Source organism: Pristis pectinata, chromosome 1, assembly GCF_009764475.1.
Source record: "Pristis pectinata isolate sPriPec2 chromosome 1, sPriPec2.1.pri, whole genome shotgun sequence".
Classification (NCBI taxonomy): domain Eukaryota; kingdom Metazoa; phylum Chordata; class Chondrichthyes; order Rhinopristiformes; family Pristidae; genus Pristis; species Pristis pectinata.
The window spans coordinates 2,898,856-2,919,271 of NC_067405.1; the positions used below are offsets into that span (position 1 = coordinate 2,898,856).

The 20,416-nt window shown below is 43.7% G+C and overlaps 1 protein-coding gene across 4 annotated transcripts in view; it reads left to right on the plus strand.

The window, feature by feature from the left end:
* LOC127569523 (ATP-binding cassette sub-family B member 6-like) overlaps positions 1 to 20,416 on the plus strand; it is a 549,089-nt gene that overhangs the window by 63,194 nt on the left and 465,479 nt on the right. For all 4 annotated transcript variants that reach the window (XR_007956208.1, XM_052014249.1, XM_052014269.1 and 1 more), the window contains exons 8-11: positions 1,343 to 1,452; positions 9,403 to 9,468; positions 10,767 to 10,892; positions 14,729 to 14,805. Coding sequence is in view for 3 of the 4 variants with exons in the window: in XM_052014249.1 (XP_051870209.1) it covers positions 1,343 to 1,452; positions 9,403 to 9,468; positions 10,767 to 10,892; positions 14,729 to 14,805 (379 nt within the window). In the remaining variant the exon portion in view is untranslated. The remainder of the gene's footprint in view (positions 1 to 1,342; positions 1,453 to 9,402; positions 9,469 to 10,766; positions 10,893 to 14,728; positions 14,806 to 20,416) is intronic.

Here is a 20,416-nt window from a genome sequence, read left to right on the forward strand (position 1 = left end):
CTCGGAGTTTGGTGATGAAGGTCGAATGCACTTTAACCAATGTTGTTACAGCTGAGGCAATCCAATCAGCCTCTCAGCCTTTAGTAAGAGCTTATGGTCCCCGTTATTGCACGCAGTTGCTTTAATAATCATGTGAAGAAATGTCTTCTGAAATTAGCTCTCACCTTACCATTTTTTCTTTTGCAATCTTGTAATAGTTCAAATTAAAACAACACTTCATATCACCTTATCTGAATGCTCCCTCTTTCTTCTGATTATATAGTATCAGTGCTAGTTACCTCAACCACTACTTGCAGTAGTGATTTTCCTCATTTTCATTGTTCTGTAGATAAAGAAGTTTCTCTCAACTTCCCATTGGATGTATTAATGACTGATGTTTATGGTCCCTTGTTTTGGCTCCTCTGCAATTGGAAACATCTTCCCTTCTGCTTAGTCACACACCTTTTATTATTTTAAATTCTTCTGTTAAAACACCTGATGTAAAATTCCATCCTTCCCTTTACTGAAAATAATAGCCCTATTTGTATGGTCTTTCCTGATTGTTTTAAGTACTTTATTACAATGGAAAGAAATACAGTACTGTGAAACCATGGACTGAAGTTGCACTGCTATCACCAGTTCTTGCAGACACAGCCCCTCAAATTAGGGAGTTCAGTATCCTCCCTGGATAAAAACCTAGTATGGAAAGACAAAAGCTTGGATCTTAAATAAAACATTGGATGTTTATGAGCCAAGACTCCAGGGTGAACTTTTCTCATCTTCAAAATTATTTACTTCAATGTCTCGGCTGAATGAGTGACTCACTAAATGGAGTAAGTCAGCAAAGGGATAATTCACTAAAGCTCTTAATGCTCATGTTACAAGAAAACTTTCTATTAAAAGTTACTTTTGAATCCTCTTTCTGACCATTCCAGATGGTACTTTCCTGTCAGTAAAAATTTGCCATGCAGGAAAAAAGCTTCCCTTCATTTAGTCACTTACTCTGATTGTGGTTTTAAATGTCTCTGTCAAATCTCCTCTAAGTCAAACCTCCACTGCTTCTCCAGTCATTCCAATAACTGAAGCCCTTCTTCTTTCATGACATTGTGGTACATCTTTTCTTCACCCTCTCCCAGACCTCGGTGGCCTTTGTAAAGAAAGTGCCCAAAAATAAACACAGTACTCTCGATGAAGGATGTGAGCACTGTTTTTCCCTGTTTTTCCCTGCTATGAATGGTAGCTGGTTGAGATTGCCATCTTGATTTCCACTCATTCTAGCCAGTGTAATGACTCTGAGCTTGCAGACTGCATTTACGTAAGCTGTATCATTGTTTCATGCTGTTGTTGTTCCTTTGGTCTGCAGCCGCAACCATTCTGATAACTGAATGGAGAACAAAGTACAGAAGAGAAATGAACACCAAGGACAACGAGGCAAAGTCTAAGGCCGTCGACTCTTTGCTCAACTTTGAAACGGTAACATTGATTTTCTGAGCTTGTTACACTTCTAACATTGGACAGCTGCTAAAGTGGACAGGCAGCTTGAAGGATTGCTCTGGAGCAGATAGTGAGTGAAGGGAAGCAAGGGACACAGTTGTTAGCAGGGGAAAGAGACGGTGAGTTGCTGGTGGAGCGGAGAGGGAACGTGTTATGTGATCGCTGAAGAAAAAGAGCATGAATGACGTGATCGGTTATTTTCCCACAGGTTTGATTTTCTTCGCTTTGTTGATCTGTGGCTAATTCATGCCAGTCTGGTTGTAACAGGGCTTCAATTTTGCCTCTTTCACCAAGGAAAAAATAAAATTAAAATCATATCCATTTTTTACCTCCCTCAACCTCGATGTCCCACAAGGTGCCCCACAAGGCTGTGCCCTCAGCCCTCTACTCTACTCCCTATACACTCATGCCTGTGTGGCCAGATTCTGCTCTAACTCCATCTACAAGTTTGCAGATGATACCACCGTTGTAGGTCGTATCTCAAACAGTGATGAGTCGCAGTACAGGAAGGAGATAGGGAGCTTAGTGGAATGGTGTCATGACAACAACCTTTCCTTCAATGTCAACAAAACAAAAGAGCTGGTCATTGACTTCAGGAAAGGGGGTGGTGTACATGCACCTGTCTACATCAATGGTGCTGAGGTCGAGAGGGTTGAGAGCTTCAAGTTCCTGGGAGTGAACATCACCAACAGCCTGTCCTGGTCAAATCAGATAGATGCCACAGCCAAGAAAGCTCAACAGCGCCTCTACTTCCTCAGGAGGCTAAAGAAATTCAGTTTGTCCCCTTTGACACTCACCAACTTTTATCGATGCACCATAGGAAGCATCCTATCTGGATGCATCACGGCTTGGTACGGCAACTGCTCTGCCCAGGACCTCAAGAAACTGCAGAGAGTTGTGGACACAGCCCAGCACATCACAGACACCAGCCTCCCCTCCGTGAACTTCACCTCTTACTGTCTTGGTGAAGCAGCCAGCATAATCAAAGACCCCACCCACCCGGCTCATTCTCTCCTCTTCCATCGGGTAGAAGATACAGGAGCCTGAGGGCACGTACCACCAGACTTAAGGACAGCTTCTACCCCACTGTGATAAGACTATTGAACGGTTCCCTTATACAATGAGGTGGACTCTGACCTCACGATCTACCTTGTTGTGACCTTGCACCTTATTGCACTGCACTTTCTCTGTAGCTGTGACACATTGTACTGTTATTGTTTTTACCTGTACTACATCAATGCACTCTGTACTAACCCAATGTAACCGCACTGTGTAATGAATTGACCTGTACGATCAGTATGCAAGACAAGTTTTTCACTGCACCTCGGTACAACTGACAATAATAAACCAATACCAATACCAAAGTGCTTCATAGCCAATGGAGAACTTTGGAAATTATATTGAATCTTTGTATGTACAGAACACCACAACAATCTTCCACAAACAGCCTTGTAATAATGTCCAGGCAGCCTGTTTCTATGCATGTTGATTGGGGCAATAAACATTTGCAAGTTCATCAGGGAGAACTTCCCCATTCTTCAGATAATGGCAGGTTTCATTTATGCCCACCAGAGGTAGACTCTCAATTTAATCTCTATTCCAAAAGCTGGTACCTCTAGAAGTTACCAGTTCCTCTATTGCACTGTGTGCCATATTACGTTTTATGTCCCAGCCTCTGGAATAGTGCTCAATGTTCACTAGCTGATTCAGATATAAAATTGCAATCCACTGAGCAATGGCTAAAAAGTAGGAGCCATATGTTGAGACTCCAGGCAGACTGTGATGTGAACACTAATTCCTGCCAGTTCCCATGAGAATGATACCTTAGATTTGTTTTTCCCCAATGTCCAGGATTTGATGTTTTGATGAAAATGTCCAAATGGAGAGGTAAAGACTGCTTCTCTTACAGTTTTCATTGGTTTTAGTAAATTGAGGTCATCCTAAATTGGATTACATTGCAGCTTTGCGTTGGGAGGAAGTGGATTAGATGAATACAGGCTCGTATTTTCTACTCTGCAAGCTGCAGAACGTGATAAGTCGAAGATGATGCAATCTGTTTTTAGCTATCAAACTGCAATCCTGTGCCTTGCAGCATTCTGGAAGGGCATCAAAAGTTTTGACATTTCCCACCTCCTCCTCAGGCTTTCCCAAGATACTTTTTGTTCTGCTACTGGGTACAAGTAGACATCAAAGCATATTTGGGTTTAAATAGTACTGTTCAGGTAAATCAGGGTTATTTGCTTCCATCTGGTACTCTATGGTTTGAAAATAGCTCCTTCTCCTGCTTGTGGATTGCACAGAACAGACAGAACGAATCATTTAGCCCGAGTGGTGTATGTTGGCCAAACCTGTTCGGATTGTGACAGATATTTCAAAGATGGAACATTCTCACAAAATTATGGAGTCTCTATACAGTGACTACAACACAGGGTGCTGATTTGGTTATACTACTCTTGGTATTTGGTTTATTATTGTCACGTACTGAGGTACAGTGAAAAACAGTTTTGCATACAGATCATTTCAAAACATAAGTGCATTGAGGTAGTACAAGGGAAAAGCAATAACAGAATGCAGAATATAGTGCTACAGTTACAGAGAAAGTGCAGTGCAGGTAGACAGTAATGTGCAAGGGCCATGATGTGATAGGGATTGTGAGGTCAAGAGTTCATCTTTATCATACAAAGTCTGTTCAATAGTCTTATAAGAGCATGGCAGAAGCTGTCCTTGAGCCTGGTGGTGCATGTTTGCAAGCTTTTGTATCTTCTGCCTGATTGAAGGAGAGGGAAGAGAGTGGGTCCAGGGTGGGAGCAGTTTTTGATTATGTTGGCTGTTTTTCCAAGGCAGCGACTGAGCTGTGTCCATAACCCTCTGCAATTTCTTGCAGACTTAGGCAGAGCAGTTGCCATACCAAGCTGTGATGTATCCAGATAGGATGCTTTCTATGGTGCATCTATAAAAATTGGTAAGGGTCAACAGGGACGTGCCGAATTTCCTCAGCCTTCTGAGGAAGTAGAGGTGCTGGTGTGATTTCTTGGCTGTGGTGTCTATGTGGTTGGACCAAGACAGGCTATTGGTGATGTTCACTCCTAGTCAACAAACTCAACTTTGGCTTTGAACTTGAAGGTATCAACCATCTGCACCATTGATACTTACTTACAGGGGCATGTGCACTGCCCCCCCCACTCCCCCCTTGAAGTCAATGACCAGCTCTTTTGTTTTGCTGACATTGAGAGAAAGGTTGTTGTCCTGACACCATGCCACTAGGCTCTTTATCTCTTTGCTGTACTCCGTCTCGTCATTATTTGAGATGGTAGTTATTTGAGCTCCTGGCTCTGGAACCCCTATACTCACAGTTATCTTCTACCCACTCTCTCCCCGCCCCCCCCCCCCCCCCCCCCCCCCCGTACCTTTATACTTGGATCATTCAGACCACTTCTGGGGCAGAACTGGGAGGGAACCAATATCCTTACAGCAGTGTTTGTTTAAGCTGTTGGGGAAGATTTAACCCACTTTGGCAGGGGGATGAGACACGGTAATAATACTGCAGGAGAGGAGATGGAGTCAAATAAACTAAACAAATCCAGTAGGCAGAGCAGATGGGAGCATGAAAAGGAACATAGAAGGGCTGGTAGCATAAACCACGTATATTTGAATGCAATAAGCCTGACAGGACAGGGCTGATGAACTTGGAGCATTGATCCTCACATTAAAATACAATACTACTGCAATCACAGAAATGTTGTTGAAAGAAGGTAGAAGTTTCAGGTGTGATATTGGGGGGTGGGGGGGGGAAGGTGAAAGAGGAGGGGATGTCGCAATATTGATTAGGGAGAACATCACTGCAGTACCCAAGGAGGATGTCCCTTAAGGTACTGTTTTGTAGAAGCATTGTCCTTGTCACACCTTACTGACCTACCTATATATCATCAGCAAATCTGGCTACAGTGCATTTGGTCCCTTCAATAAAGTCATTTAAATAGTTGGGGCCCCAACATTTATCTCCATGGCACCTTACTAGTTACTGAATATCAGTGTCAAAATGAACCACTTATACCAAGCCAGTATTCTGTCTATACCAATCATGTGCACTCTTATGCTGTAGTTGTGGCGTCTTATTGAATGCCTTCTGGAAGTTCAACATCCTCCCTCTGTTTGTTACATTCTCAAAGAACCCCACTTGGAGTACTGTGCTCAGTTCTGGTCACCTCACTTACAGGAAGGATGTGGAAGCCAGAGAAAGGGTGCAGAAGAGATTTACAAGGATGCTGCCTGGATTGGGGAGCAGGCCTTATGAAAGCAGGTTGAGGGAACTCGGCCTTTCTCCTTGGAGCAACAGGGGACGAGGGGTGACCTGTTAGTGGTGTATAAGATAATGAGAGGCATTGATCGTGTGGATAATCAGAGGCTTTTCCCCAGGGCTGAAATGGTTGCCACAAGGCAAGGATTAAGGATAGTCAGCATGGCTTTGTGCGTGGTAGATCGTGTTTAACGAATCTTGTGGAGTTTTTTGAGGAGGTCACTAAGAAAGTAGATGAAGGTAAGGCTGTGGATGTTGTCTACATGGACTTTACTAAGGCCTTTGACGAGGTCCCACATGGGAGATTAGTTCAGAAGGTTCAGTCAATGGGTATCCATGGAAAGGTTGTAAACCGGATTTGAAATTGGCTGAGTGGGAGAAGACAGAGAGTGGTTGTGGATGGTTGTTTCTCAGATTGGAGGCCTGTGACTAGTGGTGTGCCTCAGGGATCTGTGTTGGGGCCATTGTTGTTTGTTGTATATATCAATGATCTAGAAGATAATGTGGTAAATTGGATTAGTAATTTTGCGGATGACACTAAGATTGGAGGTGTAGTGGGCAGCGAGGAAGGCTTTCAAAGCTTGCAGAGGGATCTGGACCTAATGGAAAAATGGGCCAGAAAATGGAAGATGGAATTTAATGCAGACAAGTGTGAGGTGTTGCATTTTGGAAGGACAAATCAAGGGAGGACATACACAGTAAATGGAAGGGCACTGAGGAGTGCGGAGGAGCAAAGGGATCTGGGAGTTCAGATACATAATTCCTTGAAAGTAGAGTCACAGGTAGGGTTGTAAAAAAGGCTTTTGGCATCCTGACATTTATAAATCAAAGTATTGAGTATAGGAGTTGGAATGTTTTGGTGAGGTTGTATGAGTCATTGGTGAGACCAAATTTAGAATATTGTGTGCAGTTCTGGTCGCCAAACTACAGGAAGGATGTCAGTAAGACTGAAAGAGTGCAGAGGAGATTTACAAGAATGTTGCCGGGTCTTCAGGAGTTGAGTTATAAGGAAAGATTGAGCATGTTAGGACTTTATTCCTTGGAGCGGAGAAGAATGAGGGGAGATACGATAGAGGTTTATAAAATGATGAGGGGCATAGACAGGGTTAATGCAAGTAGGCTCTTTTCACCTAGATTAGGAGAGAGAAGTACGAGAGGACATGGCTTTAGGGTGAAAGGGGAAAGGTTTAGGGGGAACATTAGAGGGAACTTCTTCACTCAAAGAGTGGTGGGAGTGTGGAACGGGCTGCCATCTGATGTGGTAAATGCAGGCTCACTCTTAACTTTTAAGAGTAAATTGGATAGATATATGGATAAGAGAGGTCTGGAGGGGTAGGGGCTGGGGGTAGGTAGATGGGACTAGCAGAATAATGTTTCGACACATACTAGAAGGGCCGAATGGCCTGTTTTCTGTGCTGTAGTTTTTCTATGGTTTCTATGGTTCTAAGAGGACACAGATTTAAGGTGCTGGGGAGTAGGTACAGAGGAGATGTCAGGGGTAAGTTTTTTACTCAGAGAGTGGTGAGTGCGTGGAATGGGCTGCCGGCAACGGTGGTGGAGGCGGATACGATAGGGTCTTTTAGAGACTTTTGTATAGGTACATGGAGCTGAGTAAAATAGAGGACTATGGGTAAGCCTAGTTATTTCTAAGGTAGGGACATGTTCGGCACAACTTTGTGGGCCGAAGGGCCTGTATTATGTTGTAGGTTTTCTATGTTTCTAACTCCAGCAAGTTTGTCAACTTTATGTGTCTTGTGTAACAAACAATCTGCTGGAAGAACTCAGTGGGTCAAGCAGCATCTGTGGGAGGAAAGGAATTGTCGACGTTTCCAGCATCTGCAGTCTCTTGTCAGAATCAGGTTTATTATCACTGACATATGTCCTGAAATTGTTTTGTGGCAGCAGTACAGTGCAAGATGTAAAGACATAAAAATTACGGTAAGTTACAAAAATAAATAAATAGTGCAAAAGAGGAATAACAACGTAGTGCTCAATGACCGTGTGTCTGGTGTAGCTCTACCCGGGAGTACAGAATCACCATCCCACATCTGTTTAGTGTTCTTTTAATATCATTTGAAATTTAACTGATCAGTTAGTGCATTCCATGTGCAAAAGTCTGTGCTTGATATGCCTACTTGACAATTGCCTTATTCTGGGAATTGTTCCATGTTTGACGAATGGGCACGTTACAATAGTGAGTTAAGACGCTGCACAAACCTACTTTTCTTCACCCCTCCTTCCTCTTTCTCGACCTGGATACACACACACACATGCACTGACATTTTAGAGTGCTGAAATTGATCTTGGCAATCCACCTGACTGCATCAGCCAAATGCATTTGAATCAACACACAAAATGCTAGTGGAACTCAACGGGTCAGGCAGCATTTGTGGAGGGAAATGGACAGTCAACGTTTTGGGTCGAGAACCTTCATCAGGACTGGAAAGAAAGAGGGGAGATGGTCAGTATAAAGAGGTAGGGGGAGGGGGTGGAGCACAAGCTGGCAGGTGATAGGTGGATCCAGGTGAGGAGGGGGTGATAGGCAGGTGTGGGGGGGGGGGGAATGGAGAGGGAATGATGTCAGAAGCTGGGAGGTGGTAGGTGAAAGTGAAGAAGATGGAATCTGATAGGAGGGGACAGTGGACCAGGCAATAAAGAGGAGAGGAACCGGAGGGAGGGATAAGATAAGACCTCTTTATCAGTCACATGTACATCGAACACACAGTGAGATGCATCTTTTGCGTAGAGTGTTCTGGGGGCAGCCCGCAAGTGTTGCCACGCGTCCGGCGCCAACATAGACGCCAGCAACTTCCTAACCCGTACGTCTTTGGAACGTGGGAGGAAACCAGAGCACCCGGAGGAAACCCACGCAGACACGGGGAGAACGTACAAACTCCTTACAGACAGCGGCCGAAATTGAATCCGGGTCGCTGGCGCTGTAATAGTGTTACACTAACCGATGTGGGTAATGGGCAGGTCGAGGGGGAGGGGAAAGAGAAAGGGTGATGGGGCCAGTGGGATAAGGGAAAACAAAGGGGGGGGGCAGAGGAGAGTAGTTACTGGAAGGTAGAGAAATCGATATTCGTGCTGTCAGATTGGAGACTACCAGGGCGAAACATGAAGTGCTGTTCCTCGGTGTCTAGCCTCATCTTGGCAGTACAGGAGGACCTGCACAGACATGATGGTATGGGAATGGGAAGTGGAATTAAAATGGCTGGACATCAGAAGATCCTGGTTGTTAAGGCGAACGGAGCAAGGGTGCTTGACGAAGCGATCCCCCAATCTCTGTCAGGTCTCACCGATGTAGAGGAGGCTGCACCAGATGCCATAAATGATACGGATGGATTCGCATGTGAAGGGCTGCCTCACCTGGAAGGACTATTTAGGGCCCTGAATGGTGGTGAGGGAGGAAGTGTAGGGGCAGGTGTAACACTATATGTGAAGGAGCTGCCTGACCCACTGAGTTCCTCCAGCATTTTGTGTGTTGCTCCATATTTCCATCACCTGCAGTCTTTCTTGTGTCTCCAAATGCATTTGAATCTTTGTTTACATCTATGGGCTTAAGTGTTGTGTTTCTTTCTGAAACATGCACAGCTGATACCATAAAACTGACTACCTTCCTTTTCCTTCAGGTCAAGTATTACAATGCTGAGAGTTATGAGGTGAACCGTTTCAATGACGCCATACTGAAGTATCAGGTAAGAACATCAGAATCATGATAAATCCACAGAATAGTTTGGCTGCTCCATTAGTTTAACTCTACTGTTGTACCACAAGGTTCTTGCACTCAGATCTGCACTTGCACCAGCTCCTGGTAGTGAGGGCTGCAGTGCACCCATCATGCAGGTTGTATCTGTTGCCTGTGCCACGCCAGAGCTTTGAACATTGAGAAATAATATCATTTGGACTTGCAATACTCCAAGAGGGATCAATAAGGCAGGTGCTGAGGGATGCTTCCACAGACCAGAAAGTTTAGACTAGGAACATAGTCTCGGGATAAGAGGTTGGACATTCAGAGCTGGGAAGAGATTAAACTTTTTATAAGATATAAGATATCTTTATTAATTACATGTACATCGAAACACACAGTGAAATACATCTTTTGCATGGAGTGTTCTGGGGGCAGTCCACAAGTGTCGCTACGCTTCCAACACCAACATAGCATGCCCACAACTTCCTAACCTGTACGTCTTTGGAATGTGGGAGAAAACGCATGCAGCCAGGGGGAGAATGTACAAACTCCCTACAGACAGCGGTGGGAATTGAACCCAGGTCACTGGCACTGTAATAACGTTACGCTAACTGCTACGCTACCGTGCTGCTGGAGAACTGTTTACAAACATTGAGCATAACCAGCCTTAGGATGTATAGATAGTTGGACACTAAGGGAATCGTGTGATGTTGAGGGCAGATGGGAAAGAGACTAGATAAAGGATATGTCATGATCTTAGAAATGATGGAGCCAGCTTAAGGGGCTGTACAGCCTCCTCTACTACTTTTGTTCTTGTATTTATCCCTCTTTATATCAGTTGTGATCATTGTTGCTGGTTCTTAAAATTTCCCAAACCTCACTGTATACTCTGCCTAGCAATATTATAAACCATTTTTTTTAAAATTTGGTACCTTTCATCAATCAAGCATGGACTCATTTTAATGTGAAGATTTTTACTGGAGTGGAACATTGAAAATTTTGAAATATTCATTTAAATACTTTGTACACCTTTTAATTAATTTTCAAATCTATCTTGCAATTGGCTTTTAGTTCATGACTCATGATTCATAAGTAATGGTATGGAAGAAGGCAAAATCAGAACTGAAGCAATGGATGTTAAGAAACTGAAGAAATGAAGTATAGTTAAGGCAGCTGTGGGACCAATGGACTCACCGTGGATATAGAAAACAATCCAAGTGCCAGATCATTCCTGTTGTGATTCATTCATTCTGGATTGTGGACCTGAATCTGCTGCTCATACCTTTCAATATTACTTCTGTCTAGGTGGCAGAATGGAAAACAACTGCAAGTCTCCCAGTCTTAAACCAAACTCAGAACGCGATCATTAGCCTTGGGCTGCTTGTTGGATCACTGCTCTGTGCCTACTTTGTCACTGAGAAAAAGTTTCAGGTAAGTGGTTTCCTACTGTCAGAGTCATGGAAATTCATGGCACAGAATAAAACCTTTCAGCCCATCATGATCATGCTGGCTGAAAAACCCTCCTGATTAATGCTATTTTCCAGCTTCCAGCCTGTAGTGTTGTAGGTTACAACTCATCAGGTGCCCACCAATATATTTATATGGTGTGGGTCTGCCTGTTACTACCCTTTATTTTATACTCTGTTGGTGTACGTTATAACTTGTCCTACACAACTTACAAATAGTTCTTTGCACTCTCTTGCTTCATTCCATGAGTCACAGAACATAGAACAGTACAACACAGGAACAGCCTTTGGCCCATGATAGTGGATAGTGGAGCCCTTTGTGGATAGTGTAGAGGACTGTCAAAGATTGCAGAGGGACATTGATAGGATGCAGAGCTGGGCTGAGAAGTGGCAGATGGAGTTCAATCTGGAGAAGTGTGAGGTGGTACACTTTGGAAGGACAAACTCCAAGGCAGAGTACAAAGTTAATGGCAGGATTCTGGGTAGTGTGGAGGAGCAGAGGGACCTGGGGGTTCATATCCACAGATCCCTGAAAGTTGCCTCACAGGTGGACAGGGTAGTTAAGAAAGCTTATGGGATGTTAGCTTTCATAAGTTGTGGGATCAAGTTTAAGAGCCGTGAGGTAATGATGCAGCTCTACAAAACTCTGGTTAGACCATACTTAGAGTACTGTGTCCAGTTCTGGTTGCCTCATTATAGGAAGGATGTGGAGGCATTGGAAAGGGTGCAGAGGAGATTTACTAGGATGCTGCCTGGATTAGAGAGTATGCATTATGTGGAGAGACTAAGGGAGCTAGGGCTTTACTCTTTGGAGGGAAGGAGGATGAGAGGAGACATGATAGAGGTGTACAAAATATTAAGGGGAATAGATAGAGTGGACAGCCAGCGCCTCTTTCCCAGGGCACCAATGCTTAATACAAGAGGGCATGGTGGGAAGTTCAAAGGAGATATCAGATGAAGGTTTTTTACCCAGAGAGTGGTTGGGAATGGAATGCGCTGCCTGGGGCGTGGTGGAGGCAGGTACATTGGTCAAATTCAAGAGATTGCTAGATAAGCATATGGAGGAATTTAAAATAGAGGGATATGTGGTAGGAAGGAGTTAGATAGTCTTAGGCGTGGTTTAAAGGTTGGCACAACATTGTGGGCCGAAGGGCATTGTGCTGTGATTCTATGATATCTGTGCTGACCACGATGTCAAATTAAACTGAACCTGCTTGCCTGCACGTGATCTAAATCCCTCCATTCCATGCGTGTTCATCTGCCTGTCTAAGTGCCTCTTAAACCCCACTATCGTGTCTGCTTTTACCACCACCCCTGGCAGTTCATTCCAGGCAGCTACCACTCTCTGTGTGTTTAAAAAAAATACTTGCCTCGTAAATCCCCTTTAAACTTTCCCCTTCTCACCTTAAACTTATGCCTTCTAGTATTTGACATTCCCACCCTGGGAAAAATACTTAGACTATCTACCCTATGTATGCCTCTCATAATTTTATAAACCTCTGTCAGGTTTATATCAGGCCTCTGATGCTCCAAAGGAAACAATCCAGGTTTGTCCAATCTCTCCTTATAGCTATAATCCAGGCGGCATCCCGGTGAACCTCTTCTGCACCCACTCCAAAGCCTTCATGTCCTTCCATAATGGGGCAACCAGAACAGCACACAACACTCCAGATACAGACTAACCGAAGTTTTATACAGGTCTGACATGACTTCCTGACTTTTTACTCAACGCCCTAATCAATGAAGGCAAGCATGCTGTACGCCTTTTATACCACCCTATCTATTAATCAGAAACAGGAAGGGAACAATCACTCTATTGGGAGTATTCTATAGACCAACCCCCCCCCCCCCCCCCCCCCCCCCCCCCCCACCCCACCAATAGCCACCGGGACACCGGGAATCAGATAAGTAGGCAGATTTTGGAAAAATAACAGGGTTGTTATCATGGATGACTTCAACTTCTCTAATATTGATTGGCACCTCCTTGGTGCAAAAGGTTTAGATGGGGCAGAAATTGTTAGGTATATCCAGGAAGGATTTCTGACACAGATGTGGACAGGCCATCTAGAGGAGAGGCCATACTGGATCTAGTACTAGGCAATGAACTTGGTCAGGTGACATACCTCTCAGTGGGCGAGCATTTCGGGAGTAGTGACCACAACTCCCTGACCTTGAGCATAGCCATGGACATGGACAGGAGCAGACGATATGGGAAGGTTTTTAATTGGGGGAGGGCTAATTGTGACGGTATTAGGCAGGAACTTGGGAGCATAAATTGGGAACGGATGCTCTTTGGGAAATGCACAGCAGAAATGTGGAGGCTGTTTAGGGACCACTTGCCTGGGGTTCTGGATGGGTTTGTCCCACTGAGACAGGGAAAGGCTGGCAGGGTAAAGGAACCACGGTTGACAAGAGAGGTGAAACATTTAGTCAAGAGGAAGAGGGAAGCACACTCGTTTAGGAAGCAAGAATCAGGCAGGGCTCTTCAGAATTATAAGGTAGCCAGGAAGAAGCTTAAAAAGGGATTTAGGGAGCTAGAAGGGGACATGAGAAGGCCTTGGCAAGTAGATTGAAGGAAAACCCCAAGGCATTCTACATGTACATGAAAGACAGGAGAAATACAGGAGTGAGGGTAGGACCACTCATATAGGGGGAAATGTGCCTGGATGCAGAGGAGATAGGGGAGGTCCTTAATGAATACCATGTTTCAGTACTCACTAGGGAGAGGGACTTTGACGAATGTGAGGTCAGTGTAGAACAGGCTAATGCACTGGAGCATGTTGAGGTTAAGAAACAAGTAGTGTTGGAGCTTCTGAAAAACATTAGGATAGATAAGTCCCCAGGGCTGGACGGGATATGCCCCAGGTTACCATGGGAAGTGAGGGACGAAGTTGCTGGGGCGTTGATGATGATATTTGCGACCTCACTGGCCACAGGAGTGGTACCAGAGGATTGGAGGATTTCAAATGTTGTTCCGTTGTTCAAGAGAGGTAATGAGGATTACACCGTTGGTGTAATGGGTAAGACACCAGTGTGTCTTACGTCAGTGGTGGTCACGCTATTGGAGAGAATTCTTAGGGACAGGATTTATGAGCATTTGAGAAGCATCATCTTATTAGGGATAGTCAACATGGCTTTGTCAGGGGCAGGTCGTGCCTCACAAGCCTAATTGAGTTTTTTGAGGAGGTGACAAAACAATTTGATGAAGGTAGAGCGGTGGATGTGGTGTAAATGGACTTTAGTAAGGCATTTGACAAGGTTCAAAGTCTGGTCACCTCATTATAAGAAGGATGGGGAAGCTTTAGAGAGGGTGCAGAGGAAACTTACCAGGATGCTGCCTGAATTAGAGAACATGTCTTACGAGGAAAGGTTGAGGGAGCTAGGGCTTTTCTCTCTGGAGCGACACAGGATGAGAGGCGACTTGATAGAGGTGTATAAGATTATGAGGGGCATAGACAGAGTGGACAGCCAGCAATTATTCCCCATGGCGGCAATAGCCAATACCAAAGGACATCAGTTTAAGGTCAGAGGAGGAAAGTCTAGGGGAGATGTCGGACATCATAGACCAGTGTGTCTTACATCAGTTGTGGACAAGCTATTGGAGAGGATTCTTAGGGACAGGATGTATGAGACATAAATTTATGATTTTTAGGGACAGATGACTTTTGCCTTACATTTGACCTCCCAAAGTGCAACTCCTCACACTTGCCCAGATTAAACTCCATCTGCCATCTTTCTAATCATGTTTTTAAGACTCTCTAATCATTCTAAATAATTGTCTTTCCTTGTTTTTCTCTGCAGGTTGGTGACTTTGTCCTGTTTGGGACCTATATCATTCAGCTTTACACACCACTTTATTGGTTTGGGACGTATTACAGGTAAGTGGTCTCAATTATTGCCTTTTACCTCAAGGACCCCAAATCTTTGCTGTAACACCCTCCTTCCTTCATTGCAATTCTGTTTTGCTGCCACATGTTTGTTGCTTTTGCCATCCTCCCCCACTGCCCACGCAAGTTCCACTGTGCACCCCCTCAGTGTGTTAACCCCTGACACTGCCGAGCACTCCCTCACTCAACACTTTTATGCTTCTGCATATGAAGGAAAAGTCATTTGGCTAATTGCTTTCTGTTCTGCTTTATATTCTAATACCCGTCCTTGTCCTGATCGACTTATAAGATGTAACAAATAAAAGCAGGAGCACTCAATATGATCATGGCTTATCTGATCTTGGCCTCAACTCCACCTTTCTGCATTTTCCCCATACCCTTGACTCCTGAATTTTTCCTGCCTTGGTCCTGAATGTACTTAGTAATTCTGCCTCTACAAGTCTCTGGGGTAGAGAATTTTCATTAAATTGCCTTTCATTTATCTAATCTATAATGAGTTAAGGCTCAGCCAGTCAGCTTACCATCAGAAGACAATTTCTTCATTCCAGGAATCAACCTAGTAAAGTCTCCCTGAGCTGCCTCCAATGCATTATATATCCCTCTGTAAATAAGGATATATAAACAACCGCACTTGGTACTGCTGTACCCTTTCACCAACTTCCGTATAGTTGTGCAAAACTTTGCTATTTTTAACGCCATGCTCCTGCAATAACTGTTTTTGTACCGTCAGCACACTTGGTGACAATACACTTGGTCCTTTCATCTCATTCATCAATACAGATTGTAAATAGTTGAGGCTGTAGTCCTGATCCCTGTGGGACTGTAGTGGTTACAACTTGCCAATCTCAAAATAACCCATTTATGCTGGTTAGTTAGCCAATATTCTATGTTAACATATTGTCCAACTCCATGAGCTTCTACCTTTTGCAGTAATCTTTTTATGTGGCATCTTATTAAATGCTTTTTTAAAGTTCAAATACACTACATCTACTAGTTCCATTTTATCATCTCTGCCCCCCCCCCCCATTTAGTATATCCCCAGAGAACTTTAACAGATGTGTTAAGCACTGTTTTCCTTTCATAAGACCATGTTGGCTCTCCTTGATTGCCTTTTGGTTTTCTAAATGCCTTGCTACTACTGTAAGATAAGATGTATAAGATATTTATTTATTAGTAACATGTACATCGAAACACACAGTGAAATACGTCTTTTTATGTTGCTAAGAATGCGCTGGCGACAGCCCGTAAGTGTCGCCACTCTTCTGGTGCCAACATAGCATGCCCACAGGTCCTTACCTGTACGTCTTTGGAATGTGGGAGGAAACCGGAGCACCCAGAGGAAACTCACGCAGACACGGGGAGAACGTACAAACTCCTTACAGGCAGCAGTGGGAATTGAATCTAGGTCACTGACACTGTAATAGCTTTACACTAACCGCTATGAACAAGGAACAGGTGTAGGCTATTCACTGCTCAAGCCTGCTGTTCCATTCAATATGATCCTGGCTGATCTGAAATTCTTCGTATACATTGAAAGTGTCCCTGACTTCCCATATAGTGCAGAAGTGCAGAAACCTTCCATGGGTTCGAGCTTTCCTGCCATGAATTACCTTAAATCAAGCTTCCTCGTTATTCCCCTTAATTAAAGAATATTAATCACAGTTGGGGCATTACTTCACTCAATGCTACCTAAGCTAATGAACTGAAGAAGTAGTAAAAATATTAAAATTACCTGATTGTACTTGCAAATCAGGACCTTCCTCTGCAATGTTTTTGAATCCTGACGTTGCCTCCAGAGTCACCACATGTCACGCTGACTTTTAAACTTTTCCTGCTAGTTAATGCCAGTTGTGCAAAGCAGTCCTCTCGCACTCTACCCAATTCACTCGCTTACCAAATTGCCACCCTCTGTATGGAGCTACAGTTTGCTTGCAGCTCTGCTCCTGGTAATGCATCCCAGTGTTTTCTTGATGAGAGGTGTTAGTTTCTTGCTTACTGTCTCTCCCTCACTTTTTTCTAAAATAAGGTTGTTCCATTTTTAGTTGCTGGAATCTATTCAGAATCTAGGGAATTTGGGGAGTTCACAACAAATATATCCACTATCTCTGCAGCCACTTTTAAGATTCTGGGATGGAGTGCATCAAGACTGGGAGACTTTTCAGCCCTTTGTCCTGTTTGTTTCCTATTTTTTTTTCTCTCTGGTCATTGTTTTAAATTGCTCCCTGATTTTGTACAATTATTGGGATGCTTTCAGTGACGTAGAGTCATAGAGTAACACAGCATGGAAACGGGCCCTTTGGCCCAACTCATCCACGCCGATCATGGTGCGCACCAAGCTAGGCCCATTTGTCTGTGTTTGGCCCATATCCCTCTAAACCCTTCCTATTCTTAAATGTATCCAAATACAGGCAACGTCCATTAGACATGCTGTTTAAAGTGCAAGTTGCAGTCGAAATAACATTGAACATTTCAAATTATAGAATTTGCTCTGTGCCTGACAATCGTTTAATAATCTAACATATTCTCAGCTGATAGGGGATATAGGTCTAGAACTCCCCATATTCACTCCTTGAGCCTTCCTGAAATAGCTGAACTTAACTGTAATAGTTTATTTTGGGGATCCTGGGGCACAGAGATGTCAGTGTATTCTGAGGAGAATCAATGTTTTTAGAACAGAATCATAGAACAGTACAGCACAATACAAGCCCTTCGGCCCACAATGTTGTGCTGACCTTTAAACCTCGCCTAAGACTGTCTAACCCCTTCCTCCCACATATCCCTTTATTTTAAATTCCTCCATATGCTTATCTAGCAATCTCTTGAATTTGACCAATGTACCTGCCTCCACCACCACCCCAGGCAGCACATTCCACGCCCCAACCACTCTCTGGGTAAAAAACCTCCCTCTGATATCTCCCTTGAACTTTAGAAGAGAGGACATCTGTGAAGGTAAGTTTAAGAATAATAATCACCCTTTGCTGTGTGATGGATGTTATGGGGATGTGGTCTTATCAGTGAACAAAGTCTTTGTGTCTCACAGCAATGGACCAGTAATGAACTTTCACCATACCCTATTGTCTGTTTTTTGGAATTAAGCAGCCTTGAATAAACCAACACATGGAAAGCAGGATTTTGGCTAGATACTAGGTTTCCTCCTACCTGCAGCTGAGTTGAGGTAGAGAAAGATTGAGCACCAGCGGTGAAGATCTGTAGAAGCTAATGGGGAAGCAAGAATTCCGTAATGTGGATACTGTGTTCTGCACCATCTGCAGTGAGCTGAGCGAGCTCCCAACAGACTGTAACTCAGTAAGGAAAGTGGAGAAACTGTTAAGAAGTACACTGAATTGATCCCCTCACTGGTGAATTGTGACCGTCTGTAAAATACATTGGGGCTCATGCCCAGAGAGATTGTTTTTGTTTATTTCATTATTATAACTGGTCATTGTGGCAACCATGGGATGTTCTTTCAGAAGCAGATGTGTCCACCATCTGTCTTTCTAGTCTCTATCACAGCCACAGACATGGATGGGAGTTGTAATGATAGACTCCTACACAGGAATTGGAATTGGTTTGTTATTGTCACATGTACCGAGGTAGAATGAAAAGCTTGTCTTGCATACCATTCATACAGATCAATTCATTACACAGTGCATCGAGGTAGTACAAGGGAAAACAATAACAGAATGCAGATTAAAGTGTTACAGTTACAGAGAAAGTGCAATGCAGGCAAATAATAAAGAGCAAGGTCGTAATGAGGTAGATTGTATTGGTATTGGTTTATTATTGTCACTTGTACCGAGCTACAGTGAAAAACTTGTCTTGCATAACGTTTGTGCAGATCAATTCATTACACAGTGCAGATACATTGAGTTAGTATAGAGTGCATTGAGGTAGTACAGGTAAAAACAATAACAGAGTACAGAGTAAAGTGTCACAGCTACAGGGAAGTGTATTTGAAGGTAGACAATAAGATGCAAAGTCATAACAAGGTAGATTGTGAGGTCAGGAGTCCATCTTATCATACATGGGAACCATTCAATAGTCTCATAACAGTGGGATAGAAGCTGTCCTTGAGCCTGGTGGTATGTGCTTTCAGGCTTTTGTATCTTCCATTTTGCATTTTATGAACAGCTTCTTCCCCTCCGCCATCAGATTTCTGAACAGTCCATGACAGTCCTCGTTATTCCTCTTTTGCACTATTTATTTATTTTTGTAAATTATAGTAATTGTTATGTCTTGCACTGTACTGCTGCTGCAAAACAACACATTTCACGACATATGTCAGTGATAATAAACCTGATTCTGATCCTGCCCGATGGGAGAGGGGAGAAGAGAGAATGTCCAAGGTGGGTGGAGTTTTTGGTTATGCTGGCTGCTTTGATTATGTTGGCAGTGAGAAGTATAGGTTGAGTCCGTGGAGAGGAGGCTGGTTTCCATATTGTGCTGATGTGCGCAGCTCAACTTGATGAAGATAGGTAGTCAGCAGGAAGCACGGAGGATAAGGCAACAACAACCTGTAACCTTCCTGGAGCCCTGTGTACTAAGTTTGCTACTTCCGTATCATGGCTTCCTTTACCCCCCACCCCACCAGAGCCACTGTGCTTTTGGCTGTTTAGGTTCTGGAATTCCCTTCCAACTCTCCACAGCCTTAAGATGCTTCTTAAAACTTGCAGCAGCTGACAGTATCTCTTATCACTCAGAGTCAGTTATTATCTGATTGCACTCCTTTTGGAGCTCCTTGATACATCTTGCCACATTAAACATACTATTTTAAGTGTAAGTTGCAGTTGAAATAACACTGAATATTTCAGATTATAGAATTTGCTGTATGTCTGACCATTGGTTATTAATCTAATCTGTCCTCAATTGGTAAGGGGATATAGGCCAGGAACTCCCCATATTCACTCCTGAAGTAGCTGAACTTAATTGTAATACAGTATAACAAGCCATAGTTGAATTTGGGGCTCCTGGGGCACAGGGATATCAATGTATTCTGAGGAGAAACAAGAGTGGGCTCCTGTGCTTCCCTATTGTTCAGGAACAGAACTTGGTCTCATTTTTCTCAAAGTCAAAAGATGAGCCTGACTCTTCTGTAGCTGCTATCACATTTTAAACTTTATAAAACACTCCACATGAGGTGAATATTTTTGCATTGAGGTGACATGGATTATATTGTCCTATGCTGAATATTGACAGATGGATGTTTGGCAGTTGTGGCAGGGCTTGCATAGTATTACTTCCTACAAGGTGAGATCGGTTAGCCTCACTCCAGGATGAGCTCAATGCCTTTTATGCACGCTTTGACGGGGAGATCTATTACACATCCAGACGAGCCCCCACATCTCTGGATGACCCTGTAATCTCAGTCTCTGAGCTGATGTTTGGGCTTCCTTCAAGAAGGTGAACCCATGAAAGGCGTCTGGTCCAGACAGGTACCTGGTGACGTACGAAAGATCTGTGCGGACCAACTGGCTGGAGTATTTACAGACATATTCACCCTCTTGCTTCTGCAGTCTGTGTTTCCCATGTGCTTCAGAAAAGCATTTATTGTATCAATGGCGAAGAAGAGCGTGGTGACCTGCCTCAATGACTACCGTCCGGT